Source organism: Lontra canadensis, unplaced genomic scaffold (genome assembly GCF_010015895.1).
Source record: "Lontra canadensis isolate GAN:19392208 unplaced genomic scaffold, GSC_riverotter_1.0 scaffold62, whole genome shotgun sequence".
In the NCBI taxonomy this organism is placed as follows: Eukaryota; Metazoa; Chordata; class Mammalia; order Carnivora; family Mustelidae; genus Lontra; species Lontra canadensis.
The window spans coordinates 9,890,521-9,909,190 of NW_022631056.1; the positions used below are offsets into that span (position 1 = coordinate 9,890,521).

At 36.8% G+C, this 18,670-nt stretch overlaps 1 protein-coding gene across 10 annotated transcripts in view; it reads right to left on the reverse strand.

Moving 5' to 3' along the window:
* The window catches only part of ROBO1 (roundabout guidance receptor 1), a 1,159,067-nt gene that overhangs the window by 60,996 nt on the left and 1,079,401 nt on the right, over nucleotides 1–18,670 (reverse strand). For all 10 annotated transcript variants that reach the window (XM_032878064.1, XM_032878059.1, XM_032878058.1 and 7 more), the window contains 6 exons: nucleotides 10,913–11,118; nucleotides 9,298–9,379; nucleotides 8,959–9,127; nucleotides 8,690–8,856; nucleotides 1,614–1,735; nucleotides 719–950 (listed from right to left, as the gene is read on the reverse strand). In XM_032878064.1, coding sequence (XP_032733955.1) covers nucleotides 719–950; nucleotides 1,614–1,735; nucleotides 8,690–8,856; nucleotides 8,959–9,127; nucleotides 9,298–9,379; nucleotides 10,913–11,118 — 978 coding nt within the window. The remainder of the gene's footprint in view (nucleotides 1–718; nucleotides 951–1,613; nucleotides 1,736–8,689; nucleotides 8,857–8,958; nucleotides 9,128–9,297; nucleotides 9,380–10,912; nucleotides 11,119–18,670) is intronic.

An 18,670-nucleotide genomic window follows, 5' to 3' on the forward strand; every position in this document is an offset into this window, starting at 1 on the left:
TATGTAGATTATCTCCACAAAACAGCTCAGGAAAATTCTTATTCTTCCTACCCTGTAACCTCAGTCCCATATTCTCCCTACAAATGTTCCAAAGTATAAAGATTAATCATTCATGACGTTAACTACATCCCATCATTTCTGTAATCAAAATAATAAGCAGATTTTAGGGAAAATTCTGGTTATTTTTACAGAGTATACTTGTGATGTATAACCTTTTTTACCTTTATGTAAATACTAAGATTGAAATTTCAGGTCAAGGTGGCCAATCATGTCCACGGACATGAGGAATAAACATAAAATGCTAATCCCAGAAAGTCCTGGGCAAACCAAAACATTACTCACTGTATTTATAAATCATTACTCAAAGTAACATTCAATAAGTGAGTGGAAGATAATTAATGGAAAGTCAAGCAAATTGAGAACATATTCATTTTTAAATGTGAATTTTAGTTCTCAACAGTTGACTATATCCTACCTATGCCATTAAGTAAAACATGGCTCACGGTTGTACGTTTTTATACAGGCTATTAAAGCAAGTCAAGTATTACAGAATTTTGATTTTTAGCAGTTCCAGTTGGACAAATTCTCTTAGCAAAATCTAATGTTCAACATCAAGACAGTAATTAATGTCACAATTAATATTAAAGTTTCCTCAAGTTAAAAAAAACCTAACACATGTACCATAATGTACAGTAATCACACATTTCATTATACTTGCCTTCTTCTAAAGTTTTGGCAAATTTAATTTCACTATCTGCTCCTTGAAATTCATTAAAAAATGGACGAGCCTTAATTTCATAGTTGACTCCCTTTCTGAGATCAGGGATAACCACGCTATTTTTGGTTGGGGTCCTCACTTCAAAAACTAACCACTCCGATTCACCGTGGTTGGTTCCAGATGGCCGATAAAGAATTTTATATCCTTGAATATACTGAGACTGTTGGTCCACCTATTAAAATGACAAAACATGTAACCATTTATATCTTTATATTGATTTATTTTAAAATTACGAAAATTAAACGTGTCAAAATGCAAAAAATTCTATCTGGCTACACTCTATAGTTTTCTAGTTTATATAAAATAGAATATGAAAAAAAACTAAGCACTATCTTTTGTAATGTAGTCACCTTTTCAGCTTAACAGATAATATTAGACACTAATTTCTATGGTTTATGTAGAAATTTTAGGCAGCTCTGTGACAGACATCTGCAGATATGTCAAGATCAAAGGGATCAGAAAACTTTCTGATTTTAAATGCCAGCTTAATGCTACTCAGAAATACTTCTAAAGTCTCAAAAAATGTATGTGATAATGATCCTATCACAAGTTACATATTTATAATTAATACTGTGTGTTTCTTTCCTTTGGTAATGGCACAGTTTACTATTGCAGTATAATAGAAAATACGCACAACGTGAAACTTTTTTCTGTTGAAAGTCCATGCACAGGTACCATAATAAGCAATTACAATATGAAGTTGTCATTGGTGGACAAGTAGGCAACACACATACATAAACTACCTGCTCCATAAATATTTTTTTCATATAATGATCTCCCAGAAGTCATCTGCTTATTGAAACTGGAATCAAATATTGCAACAAGAATGACTCACTGTCCAGTGCACTTCGATTGAAGAGGAGGAGAGGATGGTAGGGTTGTGCAGGTGCAGTACAACATTTCCCAGTTCTCTCTGGACCTGCTTGTGATCTACTCCCTGACTCGTGGGGGGAACATCTGCAAGAATCCAAGGAGACCGTGTTATCACCCTATGTGGTGTAACTGATGGGAATGAAGGCAGGGTGAAGCAATCCTTCCAGCCATAGTCACTCCCAGAGAAGAAGAGTCATTCCAACCGGCAAGCTAACCTGCGCTACAGAATAAAATGGGAACAAGGTAACCTTTATAGTAGCATAGGGAAGATAGGAACATACAGAGGGAGAGAGAGAACAAGCAGAGGGCATGTAGAAAGCAAGAAAGAGGAGGAAGCAAAGGTAACAGTGGCCAAAAGCAGCATCTGAGGGTGCCTCCCAGCATGTAATGATTGCTTTCTCACCAAGGATGAGAAGCTGAGTGCAATCCCTTCTGAGTTTGTTACAAAATTCAGTAGTGCTCCAGACTATGCAAGAAAGAAGAATTGGAAATTGCAGTAGAGTGGGTGAGTAATGGAAGGAATGAAAACATACAGTAAGTGAAAAGAAAGCACAAAAAGAAATTAGACACCTTATATCTTATTTTTTTTTAAAGATTTTATTTATTTATTTGACAGACAGAGAACACAAGTAGGCAGAGAGGCAGGTGGGGAGGGGGGGGAGCAGGCTCCCCACTGAGCAGAGAGCCTGACACGCAACTTGATCCCAGGACCCTGGGATCATGACCTGAGCTGAAGGCAGAGGCTTTAACCCACTGAGCCACCCAGGTGCCCCTAGACACCTTATATCTTAAAAGATGAACTTGGATATCTTCCTAAATAAGGTATACAGTAAGTTAGTAGTAGCTACGATGAGGGATACAGAAGCTACCAGTAGAAGGGAATGGAATGGAATGGAATAACATGAAATGAATAGACAAGAATAACAAAATAAATCTGATGAGAAAAGAGCACCTAACCATTTATTTAATGGCTTCCTTTTTAGTTCAGTTTTTGTATCACTATAAAGGAGGTTAAATAAAAAATTCTTAATCTTGAGAACACCAAAATTTAAGAAAGGAGACCAATAATAAAGTAAGAATTAAACTATTACTAGCGTTGTAAACTATTACTAGTTGTAAACTATTACTAGTGTTCGTTTACGTTGTAAGAATTAAACTATTACTAGTGTTGTAAACTATTAATCATTGTAAACTATGACTAGTTGTAAGAATTAATTACTAGTGTTCATTTATGTTGTAAGAAAGAATTAAACTATTCATTTATGTTGTACGAAAGTGATGTAAACTATTACTAGTTGTAAGTAAGAATTAAACTATTACTAGTGTTCATCATGTTAATGTTCATTTACTTTTCTCCCCCCAGTCAGGAGGGGTTTTGCTAAAATTCTAAAGTCTGTACTCAATAAAAATTGCCCTTTGCTAAGGGGGTTTTCTAAACACAGATATTTTGCTTTGCTTTCAATAATAAAAAGGGGGTTGCCTGGGTGGCTCAGGTAGTTAAGTATCAGACTCCTGATTTCAGTTTCAGATCGTGATCTCAGGGTCGTGGGCCGGAGCCCTGTGTTGGGCTCCCTGCTCACTGCAGAGGCTGCATGGCCCTCTCCCTCTCTCTCAAATAAATAAATAAAATATTAAAAGAAAAATAAATAATAAAGGGCAACACAGGGTGAAGCAGGGAAGAAAAAGAAGACCTTTAATTTTTTTTTAAGATTTATTTTTATTCATTTATTTGACAGAGGAAGATGAAGACTTTTGTGGCCAGAATTCTCTTTCTCAGAATATTATATGTTGGCCTATATATTCTACAGTATTTGCCATCCCATAAACAGCACCAATGAGAACTTCGGTTTTCTGAACGACTATATATCTTCAAGGATTCTAAACAAGAAGCAAATAACACGTTTATTAAAAGTGAGATTTTCCACTATTATGCTATATGTTAACTAACCAGAGTTTAAATTAAAACTTGGAAAAAAACAAAAAAAAAAATGAGGTTGTTAAGGTTTGAGGGACTCTGTGGAAGTCAGGCAGACAGAAGACAGATCTAGAGTGCTGTTTAAGGGCGCCTGGGTGGCTCAGTGGGTTAAGCCGCTGCCTTCGGCTCAGGTCATGATCTCAGGGTCCTGGGATCGAGTCCCGCGTAGGGCTCTCTGCTCAGCAGGGAGCCTGCTTCCCTCTATCTCTCTCTCTCTCTCTCTCTCTCTGCCTGCCTCTCCATCTACTTGTGATCTCTGTCAAATAAATCAATAAAATCTTTAAAAAAAAAAAAAGAGTGCTGTTTAACACTCTCAGATAGAACACCCTTGACCGTATATATACTATACCCATCTTTTAAACTTATAAATAAACAAAATGACAAAAACAACAGATAATTTTGGCTTCTCATACTTTAGCAGCCCTTACAAATATCCTTGGCTAACACTGGCCCTCAGGGAACCTATCGTCACAGCCTAGAGATTAAAGCACTTGCCTGTCACCCTCCCCTCTCCGATGTCCTTCCTTCCCTGCTGGTTTCTGTTGCTCTGTGACTCCAGCTACCATCTGTCTCTGGGGCAAGTGTGAAGTCTTTGCAATAAAACAGACTTGGGTTTGCACCCCAGCTCAACAACTTACCAGCTGTGAAACATGGGGAAGATTGCGTAACCTTGCTATTTTTCTGTTTCCTCATCTGGCAAATGGCAATAACAATGGCAGATACTTCTGAGGGCTGCTGTGAGAACTGCACTTTGTAAGTCATTGGAAGTCCTTGTCTTGAAGGCAGGGACTGGGTTCATCTCGGTGAACCCAGAACACCTAGCCCTGTGCCATATGTTTAGAATGCGCTTAATAAATAATGGTTGAGTGAGAGGGAATAACTGTATGAAAAACTCATATGCTATGTCAGCTTCTAAACATGTCTTCTCATATATAAGCTTCTACCCTCAGGGAATCTTCTGCCTTTCAAGAAGTATCCTCAAATATGTAAATAACCATTTTAAATGGTAACTACTATGATTTTCATCACAATCTCTAATTTCTTCAGTTTTGAGATAAACTTGTCAGTCAATCCCTTCATGAAAACTATGAAACTCCCTTCCCTGGTGGAACTATTTTGGCAACAGCAGCCTAGAATATTCAGAAAATGGCCCATCAGAGAGAAAAATGAAAAGTAATATCTAACAATGTTGAAAAGTTTATGAATTGGTCCTTTTATTGTTCTTGTCCTTTTCCTCCTCTTGAAAAAAAAAATTATTATAAGGTAAAAGTTCCTTGAACATTCAGAATTAACCTGGAGGAAATTTTAGATTGTAATTCTACCCGGCTGCTTCCCCAATGTTGGAATTCCCTACACACACTCTCCGAAGAGAGATTATCCAGGCCCTACTTCATCATTTATAATAACTGAGTTCTTACTATCTATACCATACCTATGAGGTGCATTCTGTGTCTGTGTATATATTCTTCAAAGATAGGGTTCAGGGGCACCTGGGTGGCTCAGTGGGTTAAGCCTCTGCCTTCGGCTCAGGTCATGATCTCAGGGTCCTGGGATCGAGCCCCGCATCAGGCTCTCTGCTCAGCGGGGAGCCTGCTTTCACCCCCAACCTACCGCCTGCCTCTCTGCCTACTTGTGATCTCTGTCTGTCAAATAAATAAATAAAATCTTAAAAAAAAAAAAAAGATAGGGCTCAGAACGCTGTGCAAGTAGGACACATGGAGGAAGCACAGTAGTTACAGTGGCAACAACCCTACCGTCGCAGCAACGGCCAACACACACCATACTTGCCAGCGACTCGTGCCATCTTCCGTGCATTTGTATTATCGAATCTTGTTTTGGGGAAAACAGATCTCGATTACCTTTGACAAGGCTCTAACTCCAGCTGTGACATGGGTCTGCCTGAGTTCTGACTGGAAACGGTGCCTTGTTCCTCTAACCCTACCCAACTCCTTCACAGAATCTCTGTTTGGGGAAGGCTTCTTTGCAGTCATGTTATAGAAATGGTTAGAGAAATTATGGCTGCTCTCTTACAAATCAATTTCTAACAAGTCTCTCCCAAATGCCCTCTGCCCCTGGCTCTTCTTATCCTAACTACACAAATGTTCCGTACTTTTTTCCAGATTTTTCCCCAAGTTCCTGCTACAACCGGTATTAGCCTAATCTTCAGCTAAGCTTCACAGTATCTTAAAAGCAGTCCAAGAGCTAGACCATGAACTCTTCCTCAATGTTACTTCTACTCCTTGGTCCTATTTTGCTGCCTAGGGTTAAAATATGCATACCTTTTCCGCATGATGGTCTCTTAAAATGTTAAAGAAAAAAAATGTCATGTCAACTCTAACTTTATTATTTTGGGGGGAAAACGTGCCAAGATTCCTGAATTTCTTTTCCAGTGATGTGATTTTCAGCCTTCAGTGTAGTCCCACCAACTAACCTCCTTGTCCTCCTCTTTAAAGTCTACCTGAAAATGTAGTGTTCAGAAACAAACATATTAGTCCATTCGTAACCTGACCAGTTTAGAGCAAAGAGAAGGGATTACTTGATCCAAACATAATTATGCTAATGCTACCTAAAACTACATTTGTTCTTTTGGCAAGGACACTACTCCGTTGGCTCAAATTGGTGTTTTAATTGACTTCAAATACTGAGATCTGTGTGCCCCCAGCACCCTGACACACACGTGTACCCTCTCCCCTTTAAGCCTGGTATCCCTAGTCTATCCTTCCACAACAGTTTGTTTATTTATTTATTTATTTATTTATTTATTTATTTTTAAAGATTTTATTTATTTATTTGAGAGAGAGTGAGAGAGAGGATGAGAGAGGAGAAGGTCAGAGGGAGAAGCAGATTCCCCATGGAACTGGGAGCCCAATGCGAGACTCGATCCCGAGACCTGAGCCGAAGGCAGTTGCTTAACTAACTGAGCCACCCAGGCGCCCATCCACAACAGTTTTAAACCTTAAGTTTAAGTGACGCACTTTTGAATTTCCTCCATTAACAATCTTCTTAGTGGTGACCCATCCTTTCCGTCTACTGAGAGAGAGTTCAATCTGATGCTCTCATCCCTCAGGTCCCCTTTCTCAGTTTCATGGTATCTGCAAAGTTTATCAGCTCCCTCTAGTTTTGGTCCAGACAATGAAAGAAACATGAGTCCAATAACAAATTCTTATGGCAGAAAACAGAAGAAAAATCTGAGTGGTATATACTCATAAATTAATTGATCCTTATCCAAACCAGTGGAGAGCCCATTTTTAGTCCTATTTTATAAATGACAAAACTGAAGCTCAGGACAAACTAATGCGCTCAGGGCGACATAGCTCATAGGTTCGGGAGGTGAGATTAGAAATCCTTTGGTTTCGGGGCGCCTGGGTGGCTTAGTGGGTTAAAGCCTCTGCCTTTGGCTCAGGTCATGATCCCAGGGTCCTGGGATTGAGACCCACATCGGGCTCTCTGCTCCGCAGGGAGCCTGCTTCCTCCTCTCTCTCTGCCTGCCTCTCTGCCTACTTGTGATCTCTGTCTGCCAAATAAATAAATAAATAAAATCTTAAAAAAAAAAAAAGAAATCCTTTGATTTCAAAATGGCAGGCTTAATTAATATTTCCAGTCTTCCAAACCCCATAGGTTTATTTCCCTAAGGTGGTTCCACTAGCTATTCATGTGTAAAGGTAAGTCCGTTAAAATGTAAAAAGACTTAAATTAATTTTCAGATTAAGTGTGAACTACCTCCTCATTTACAAACGTGGATGTAGACTCCAAAATCACTCACAGGACTAGGTAACAGACTAGCAGTCAATCAAAACTGAGGCGTTTCCCAGGTAGAGACCACTGCAGTCGGGAGAAAAGTTTCAACTCACTTTACAGCTGTCACTGTGTCTGCATTCTTTGCAAATGCGTATCTAATACTGAAAACCTCAAAGTGTGTTAAGGCAGGCTCCAAGAATATTAGCGCTCCTGAGGTGACTCATAGTTGCAAATACAGGCACTTGGGTGTGTTGAATTCACACAGCAGGAGACGAACAAGGACATGTTCGACAACTAAATTTGCCTTCTGTGTGAATTCGGAAGCAAAATGTCCTTCTTCAAAAAGATTCTCTATACACTCATCAGAGAAGACAAAACAAGCAAAATGACTGGCAGACCCTCTCTAAGACCAGTAAAAATCAGCTTCAGTCTTTCAATCCTTGTGTGCACAAATTGTTTCTAGCACTATAACTAAGTTATATTCCCCGCCCCCCTCTGGAAAGGTAAACTCAAGATGGAGATAATATGATTCCTCCGAATGCTGAGAAAATAATAGCATATTTCTATCGCTACCACCTAGAATTTTTATTTTTCTATTAATACAAGAAGAAGCATATTTTAGTGACAATAACAGTGTGTTAAAAAAGAGTAAAGATTGATTCAAATCACCTTTTTATTCAATACGTAAATTTCACTCCTACTAAAACTTTAAAATAATAAGTGCGGCACGGTGACGGATAGGGGTCATTTGTGGAAGGCTAAATATACTTTTTATTCACAATAAAAAGCAATATATCCCCAATGTGGCCCAAGTGAGCACGTTTCTAATTTGCTTCACATATTCATTAGCTTTCACATTGTATTCATTTTTTCCTTTTTATGTTTCTTTGACCTGGCTTTGACCAGGCTTTGACCAGAATATACATGACTCTCGTATAAATGTTTAATATATCACGGCTCATATAACTGACAATGAAAGACAGACCGAACAATATGTCAACCTAAAGTATTTTTTCCCATGCTTTGTGGGGGGAGAAATCGAATACAATATAAAAATACATAACATTTTTGTCTGATTGGATTGTGATTTTATAAAATGAGAGACACTGCTCTTTGGTATTAATCTTCTCTTGGAATACTTACTCCAGAAAACAATAAAGTTCGCAGACATTGTGTTTGTGCATTAAAAATTAATGGAGCAACTGGAAGAACAGATCTGTATTACATATACAATCACAGCAGGGAGCAGGACACATTATTGACTTATGAAAGTGTAACATCTAGGAATAAGTAGGTGTCACGAGGGTAAGTAAATCAGTATTTACCTTGTGTTTTCACTGGATCTGATATCTGGCTTGGATCACTAATTCCATATGCATTTGCTGCCCTCACAAGGAAAAGGTAAATTGCATTAGGTTTGAGTCCTTTAATGGCAAATGTTTCTGTTTTCACATTCTCTGCTACGGTCTGCCAGCTGCTACCAGATGCATGGCTAAGGACAGATACACAAGTTAGAACATGCATATTGAATGGTAAGCCAAAAAAAAAAAAAAAAAAAAAAAAGACCAACTAGGAAACATCATCTTTACTCTACCTGAAGGCTTCTATAATATAAGAGGTTGGAGTTGCTCCTGAATTCAAATTTGGTTGCCATGACAATGTTACTGTATTTCTGCTGACATCTGTAACTTCGGGTTTTGAGGGAGCACTAGGGATTAAATTTGGGTCGGTGGGTCTTGGAGGCTGAACTGGAACTCCAAATTCTAATAAAGGAGATACAGAAGAAAGACGTTTACACATATACAGATAAGCACAGAAAGACAGATTACACCATTCAATACCTAGTCAGGCATCGGGACATCGACTTCATCCATTTACCAGCAAGTAAACGACCGCAAGCCAAGCTTTAAGTTAAAAACGCTAGCTGATTTACCTTGGACTTCAATGTAAGCACTCCACGTTGCTTCGCCACTGGGGGTCGATGCAATGCAGGTGTACCGACCTGTGTCACCCAGCTGAGAAGATAGACGGAAAATAAATATTTGGAACAATCGAGAGCTCAATGTGCTGGAAAAGCAATTATAGTTTTGTATATGTCCCATGAATATGGATAACTGGATTAAAATTCAATATCCAGAAACGTCCTCTTAATTGAATGTATTTTTATTGAATAGGAAGGAAAGTATTGCGAGAATATGGAAAAAAAGATTTTATATGGTTATTTTAATTTTACAATAAAATATAATATTTAGTGTTTTACCATAGCACTATTCGTGTGTCAGGGACAATAAACAATGAGGTATTCAGATTCAAAGGGTTAATCTTTATTAGTAAATTGGATCTTCCAATTTACTGTCACACAGTAAGGCTGGTAAAATTCAATGACTGTTCTTGCTATTTCCTATTTTATCAGAGTTACATGCATATGGATATCTGAAACAGATATTACAGAAAAAAGGATAAACACAGAAAAGGATAAAACACAAAATGATCTCTTCTCAAAGCATTCACTCTCCCCCTAGGCCCCCACTTTATTTATTTATTTTTTTAACTTGTTCAATAAGCCAAACGTCAGCTGGAATGAAGGCTCTCTCCCTTCTAAAGACTAAACGCCAGAAAACAAACAGAGGTCACATGTTCAGCTTGAAAATCATCCCCAGCCTAATGAACCCACACACCTCTCCCTAAGGTAACACCTCGATCTTCAAGTCACGTTTGATAAAGCAAGAATGTTGCCATCTCGCTCTGGCAACTGTAACCACAAAAGTGTAATCGTCGTCACAAAGAAGTACAACACATTAACTTCCACGGCATGTACAATGAACGGTTATGCTGAATCCAAAACTCCCAAGAAGCCACCCACAATAGGCAATAAAGCGATCGAAATTTTTGTTTATCGTTGTCAAAGCTACTCTTCCATAGGCCTCGTGAGCCTGTCTGATCTTGACCTAAAAGAAAAGGAAAAAGCAAAACAAAACAACACCGTCTTCAAAGAACAGGTATGGGATGTGGTGCCCTGGGAAGGTAAATCCCTCAGTTGTTCTCACAAACTCTCGGGCTTTTCATCGTTTAACGTTCTGATTCGCAATGTACACTCAGTGTGTACATGCTGCCTGGCTTCTGTTTGCGTGGACAGGATCTTGTCATGGCAGAATGTTGGACCAAATATTCACAACAGAAGACCTGGAGTTGTAGATAACATGGTATTGGAAAAATCTCTTTGAAAAATGCTTTTATGGAATGAGTACCTCATACCACTACCTGGAAGGTATTTCCCGCCCCCTACCGTCCTCAACAGGTCCCCCCAGTTTTTTTTCTCCTCCACCTGAAACCTTCAATTACTTGCCATGAGCTAAGTTATGAGTCAAATCATCTTAAAAATACACGGCGGGGCGTCTGAAAGCATAAAGCATCAATTAAAAATAGATCAGTACCGTTATTTAGCATTTCATTGACTCTAAGACTTGAGGCTGCAGCCCTGGGGGCTGGAGACAAACAGAAAAAGGAGTAGAACCGAACAGGAAAGCCAGGGCGTCGTTTCAAGTTACCTTCGCAGATCGGATCTGCAGCACTCCCGTCTCCAGCTGTTTGATTCGAGAATCTTGGGTTGACACGAGGACTCCGTCCTTTCTCCACAGAATCGTGGGCACCGGACTGCCTGTGGCCACACAGCTAAGCACTAAAGTACCATCCGCCGCTACAGTCTGATTCACAGGACCTTGTCGGATGACGGGGGGAGGCCGGTCCGCGATCACTGCCCAAAGAAACAACAGGAAATCGATTTCCTCAACTGGAAGCAATTTTCTAATCATCCAAGCAACAGCAGTTGCTCTAGGCTTTGAAACGCACTAATTAAACAAGTACTTCAAGTAGGAGACGTGCATTTTTCAGAATACATTTCTATGATGCTCTGATTCAGGAATTTAAATTGAGATATCATGTACTCCTTTCAGATGACCAAGAGAGCTCGCTGCACTATCAGGTGACCTATTTAACACAAGAGTCCAAGAAGGAAATAAGAATTGTGGATGGTGGGTGACAGGGTGCCTCAGTCGGTTAAGCGTCTGCCTTCACCTCAGGTCATGATCCCAGGGTCCTAGGATCGAGCCCTGCATCAGGCTCCCTGATCAGTGGGGAGCCTTCTCCCTCTCCCTCTGCCTGCTGCTACCCCTGCTTGTGCCTGCTGTGTCAAATAAATACACCTTAAAAAAAATTGTGGATGGTGAAGTAAATGTCTAGTGGTAAGAAGTGGAATGTGTACTTTTTAAACTTTAAGATATGTAAAAATCCAACACAACAACAAGAAATCACCTACCCCAAGGAAACTTATGAGACACATTTTCAAGAATGAACTAAAGCCAACTTGACATCTGAGAACTGTTTTTTGTCCAACAGAAAAAAATATGATATCATACCAACATGTCTGACATTTTGGATTCCAAAATGGGCTTTGGACTTTTAGAATTTACAAGTCAATATGATTGAGCTCTTTTAATCCTGGAATTCTATTAACAGAATTACGTGGGTAAAAACTTCCCAATCCCAGTGAATTTAGGAAAAACTAAAAAACTATTCAAATACATTGTGAGTAGGCTAATCCAAAAATATAACTCACGCTCATGTCCTAACCTGGGAAATATACTTCCATGCTGGAATTACAGGGATCGGAAACACTTTCATGAATTCTATTACTTTAAAAGTTTTAATGTACTGTGGAAGGAAACAATGGAAGGGATTTTTATAATATATAAATTAAAAATGTTCTTATTATTACATAAAAAGCCTAAAACCTAAAAGCTTTATCTCAGACAAGGAAGCCATTATTTAGGCAAAAATCTAAAACAACTGGAGTGTAACTAGAACAACTTGCATTACAGAGATGTTCTCAGTTTTCACCCCCTGATATAGTCAACTTAAGTGAAACCCAATAGATGAGATACTTTTTCAAATAAGTAAAAGTTAAAAATTAAATTTAAGAATTTTTTTTCACTATCAAGCTTTATAATTCTGAATATCAGTTACAAAATTTTAAGTCACACATGTACAAAGGTCTATTTTAAGAAGTTGCCTGATTAAAAGAAACTGGTTGCCAGAGTAGCTAAATTTGGGATGCAACGATTTGCCAAGCGAGATATGGCATGTTCAAAGTTTTATGCACCAAAGATTTTCACAAGCTGGAGTTACACTTCAATTTGTTCCTTTTTTACCATGCAATAATTATTAGTTTCGTGCATTCAGCTTAAGCAAAAACAAGAAGGCAAGAGAGTGAAATTAGCAACTGTATTTTCACTCCACCCTTCTGATTCTCGACCGTGCCTGATTACTGGTATGAAATTTGCAAATACCGGGGAGGCATGTTAGAAGGCTGGAGTTCGTAACCTGGCAGGAGAGTTTCAGATACTCCATGGATGACAAATTGAAGTCAATGATTCCTTTGTTTAGAATTGTTCAATCTTTTCTACATTTTCTGTTGAGATTGGTTAAAATCAAATTAGAGGCCCCACCTGATAAGTGTAGAAAAAAAGAATCAAAGTGTTTTTATTGCTTTGGGGTTTTAGAAGATTCTACCACCTGTGTTCCCTAGATCCTAAGAATGAATGTTCATTTCTAGACATTAATTAAATTAGTAACAGAGTTTCTTTATAAAGGATTATAATTAAATCCAGTAACAGAGTGGCTTACATTTGGTAGTCTTGTTACTTTAGAAACAATCCAGTATCTGGGGATTTATTCGGTTTTCTGTATCTTTACGGTGCTTTGAGGTTTAAATCAGAGTTAGCATTATTCACATCTCCCCATCCTATCCCAACCCGGTTTAATGATACTGTTCCGCTGTCATTTATTTCTTCCTGGTTTACACTGGGTAGTTTACAAAAATAAGGCAAGAGAAGAAGAAGAAGTGTAGGGTTGATTATCAGCTCCATCTGTCATGTGTCTTTGGGCTGCTTCCTTAAATTCTCTAAGCCTCAGTTTTATTTTGTTTTATCTATAATGGGAAGATAATAATGTTCTAGCTAGCTCAAGGGATTGCTATGAAGTTTTAAATGGAATAATAGATATGAACGTGCTCTGCTAATTACAAAAAGGTATACATATATATGAATTTTGATATTGCCACTTACCCTGTTCTGTAAAAAACTGATAGGTAAACCAGAGCTGAAGAATTTTATTAAAGCAATTTCATGTTTTTAGGTAGAAAAAAATGAAACATTTTGTTGTCATCACAGGGTAGAATAAAATACTGATAAAATATTTACATTTTCATAAACTAAAGAGTATATAGTACCTTTCTGAGTCAAACATAAATTTAGGATTTATGAGAAGAACGTCAAGTTTTGGGTCTACTAATTTTACACTGGCATTATTAAAATGAATTATCATTATTAGAATGAGTTTTAAAACAGTGAGTAAGTGCGTCTTAGAGAAAGATGTGGCCCTAAAATGAAAATGTTCCAGGGAGCCTGGGTGGCTCAGTGCGGAGTCTGCTTCTCTCTCAGACCCTCACCCCACTCTCCTGTTCTCTGTTTGTCTCAAACAAATAAATAAAAACCTTAAAAAAAAAAAAAAAAGAAAGAAAGAAAATGCTCCCTAACTGTGCTCTCCAACACAGGCATCAGGAGCGTCCCGTGGATGCTGAACATTTGAATCTGGCTAGTGTGACTGAGGAACAGCATGTGTCATTTTAATAAGCTTTAAGTAACTGAAATTTTATTTTAAATCATCTCATGTGGCAGCTGGCTACCATCCTGGACAGTACTAACTTTTGTTGTAAATCTCAGTTCTGCTGCTTATGATCTGTATGATTTGGGCATAGTCCTTCACCAGTCTCTGCCTCCATTTCCTTATCTGTAACATGAGACGTTGTCAAATTTAAAATTGTTGATATGTGAATAGTTCTCTGCATTAGTGCCTGACACAAAGAAAGCACTGATAACTGTAACTTAGTATGGACAGGTATCAGTATGCTTGTGTTAGCCGTGGTCATGGTCCTGGTATAGACAGGGCCACAGATGGTGTAACCCGTTAAGCAAAGTTAAGCAAAGTTTACTAACTTTTCCTCACATTCATGAAATATATAAAGATCCTTAAAAAAAAAAAAAAAAGAGCATATCATCAGAAAGTCATATTTTGGTACCTCAAAAGCAACGATCATGAAGACTATGTTAATACATAGAAATACATTCATAAAATAATTTTTAGTGAAAAAAATATAAGAGACTCTTAATCTCAGGAAACAAACTGAGGGTTGCTGGAAGGGAGCGGGATCGGGGTACAGGATGTCTGGGTGATGGACACTGGGAAGGGTATGTGTTGCGCTGAGCACTGGGTTTTGCGTAAGACTGATGAATCACAGACTTATAGCCCTGAAACAAATAATACATTTTATGTTAATAATAAAAACATAAAATTTTAATATATATATATATTTTAAAAAGGAAAAATTAACATATACACATGGACTGGTTTAAGTATGAAAAGTTCATATTTATAGACCAACAAATATCAGAACTACGTATCACAATTTCTATCAATTCGCCAACGTATCTCACAAATTTATGAGTTAGTTAGGGAAGTACAAGTCACCTGTCCAAGTCAACTAGTTGGTAATTGTCAGGTCTCTCTTTTCTGAATAAAAATTAACACTCGTTTCATTGTATATCAATAACTTTTGAAAGATGAATGCAAGTGATTTTAAATTTTACATAGCACTTGGTAATCATTAACTAATTTTCTCACATTCCAGTAATAAAGAAAAGAAACAGTTTCAATTAAATAGGTGATAGGAATTTCTGTGTTCCTGGGTCACATACTACTTGGGATAGGTCACAGCTACAAACGACAACGTTTCAAAGACATTTCCTACTCCACCGTATTCTGTGTCTTGTGTTTTATTCTGTCTGTCTTTGTTCTGTTTGCAAACAATAAAGAAAGGTCAAGAAACTAAAGTCAAATAGCACCCAGAAACTAGTCTGCCTACTAACTATCCTCTTGACTTGACTTGATAACATGCGAAAACTTATGCTGTCAGCACTCAGGAATAATAGTTTGAAGAATGAGTAAGTACTCGTTAAGTTGTGTGTACAATGGCAATGAATTCCAAAAGAAAGAAAACAAAACTCAAAATACAGTACCACCCCAGCAAACACAAAACCATCTCAGATCTCCCCAGAGACTGTAAAATGAAATAGGACCTTTAATGTTTGGTTTCTGTTTCATATTAGTTCAGCAAAAATTGCTATCCTTGATCTAGTCTCACAAAGATAACAACTTATGACAATGCAGTATCAGATGGTATGTACAAAGCTTTGCTTTCAATTATTACTTAGAATAATAAGAAATACCTGAAAATATTTTACCATGGTTTTCTTTGGCCATTTTTTTATGTACACCTGTATATAGAAATTGCTTGTGTATATGAAGTTATCTTATAAAGTTGCAATTATAAATTGTGCCATTCTGTGTTCCACTTCTACATATTGGTTATATTGATCATTAGCAAACCCATTACATGGTCTTCACAGCCATCATTTAATAGTTTTCATATATGTAAGAAATTATAAAAACATTTTAGGTCATTCTAACTAATTGGGGCCAATAATATATAATATGTATCACAGACAGAGTTGAGAGTAAGGGCTTTGAAACGAGACAGTCATAAGTTTGAATTCTGACTTAACTAAGAGTTAGGTGTTTATTCCATCCATGTTTCATCCATTCTTTCAAAAATTATCTATTGAGTATGTACCACATGTCAGACTCTGACAGTCTATTACCAGGTATGTATTTATTGGAGAGACATGGGCCCTACAATCATGGAACTTAATGTCTAATGAAGAATACAAGAAAACAGAGAACACAGAAAAGTATAGGATGAAATCTTTGTATTGTTGGCAGGGTAGAGAATGCTCATATTTGAGGAGTGAAGGAATGCTTTTTGAAGTAAGTGAAATTTCAAGTCAGTAGAAACAGCATGTGCAGAAGTCTTCAGGTAACAGAAGAGCATAGCCAACACAAGAAAATGAGGGCATATAAGCAAATATAGTATTCAAAGCTAAGAATGCAGGGGTCAGATCATAAATTGTAAAGCACATTAAGGAGCACAAACTTTATTCTGAGAGCACTAAGAAACAAAACAATCAGATTAATATATTAAAAATTTCCTCCAGATTTTTTTTTTAATTTCAAAATTCTATCTTTAAAATCTCTGCTAATATTACACTTACTTTACCCCTGAGGTTAGGATCAAGAAAAATATCTCCACTATTACCAATTCTATTCATTATATTAGAGATCACAGACAGTGCAGGACAAGTAAGAGAAATAAAATGTATAAATATTGGAAAGAAGAAGTAAAACTGGTTTAATTTGTGGTTGACACATTTTGTGCATAACAATGTCAAAATAATCTACCTACAAACTCTTATATATGATTTAGTAAGTTGTATTTAGCAAGTTGCTAGATATGGGGTTAATATACAAAGAATCAATTGTACATCTGGCCTCAAACAGTATAATAATGAAATATATATATTCTTGTTTTGAAATATATGTATATTTTTACATATAATATGCAGTCACATCAAAAATTATAAAATATCATAGGTATAAGTCTTTCAAAATATATGGTAGTTTTCTACCCCAAAAACTACAAAACACTGTTGAGAGAATTAAAGATCTAAAAATATTGAGAGATATATATGGAATATATACCATTTCCCTAAACTGGAAGACTAAGATTGTTAAGATGTTAATTCTTCCTAAACTGTTCAATAATTTAAGTGAAATCAAAATTAAAACCTCAGATTTTTTTTGTTGTTCTTTAGGTGTGTGTGGTGGGACAGAATTGACAAGGTCATTTTAAAATTTATTAGACACTTCAGAGGATCTCTAATGGTCAACTCCAAACAAGAAAAACAAAGTGGGAGACTTACATTACCTGTTTTGTAAGACTTACTGTGAAGTGACAATAATTAAGACCATACATACTGGCATGAATATATAAATGGAATATAATAGAGAGGATAGACTCAGACTCACACACTTATGTTTATCTGAGTTATGATCAAGAGGCCACTGTAATTCAGTAAGGAAAATACTGTCTTTTCCATAAATGATGCTGGAATCATTAGTATCCATATAGACGGGAAAGGAATTTTGATCCTTGTTTTATACCATTCACAAAAGATAATTTAAAATGGATTAAAAACTTGTATCTTAGAAGTATAGGCAATGAAACTTCTAAAAAAAAAAGACATAGGAATTAGTGACGTAAGCCTTAAAATCATCATTAGGAGAATGACTGAAACTAAATATTTATAATACGTATCTGATAAAAACTTGTGTCTGGAATATATGAGAAAATGAAAAAAAAAAAATGGGTACATTCATCTGCCAAAAGGCAAACCAAGATAATAGAGCGCATATGCCCATCTATAGATTTGTGTAAGAATATTTACTTCGTTAAAAAAAAGTCCATAAAAAAATTAAAAAATTAAAAAATATATAAAAAAGGGTGCCTGGGTGGCTCAGTGGGTTAAGCCTCTGCCTTCAGTTCAGGTCATGTCAGGGTCCTGGGATCGAGTCCCGCATCAGGCTTTCTGCTCAGTGGGGAGCCTGCTTCCTCCTCTCTCTCTCTCTGCCTGCCTCTCTGCCTACTTGTGATCTCTCTCTGTCCAAAAAAAAAAAAAAAAAAAAAAAAATATATATATATATATATAGCCCAAACTGAAAGCAATCTATCAGTGGAAGAGTACATGAGTAAACTGTGAGCTATTTATACAATGGAATACTATATAACAATAAAAAGAATGAATATTATATGTACATATATTTATTTTAGGTATATATGTATATACAAATGTGTATATATGTTCTTATATATTTATATGTATACTTTTTTTTTCTTTTCTTCTCAAATTGTTACTACTCTCTAACTCACGGTGTGAGACATCACTGTCTTCATAATGCATTTGGCATTAATTGATCAGGTATAAAGGAGTTGATAAACAGGACAGAATCACATTATTCATGGAAAACTTGTTCATTATAATGAGTTGTGACTTAAGCGATTCATTTTACCTCCTTAGTTTGGTGAGAAAAAAAGGATCTTTTGCACTAGGAAATTTTAAAATAACTTTATTTTCTAAAACATGGACTCATTCCCATGAACAGATATTCAGTGTAAACTTCTTGCTTAATTGCTGTGCTTTTACGGATCTGACTTGATGCTAGAAATTTATAGGACAGCTAAGTTAAAATGAGAATAATTCTAGACTTGGTCATTGTATCGGCATCCTTTTTTAGCT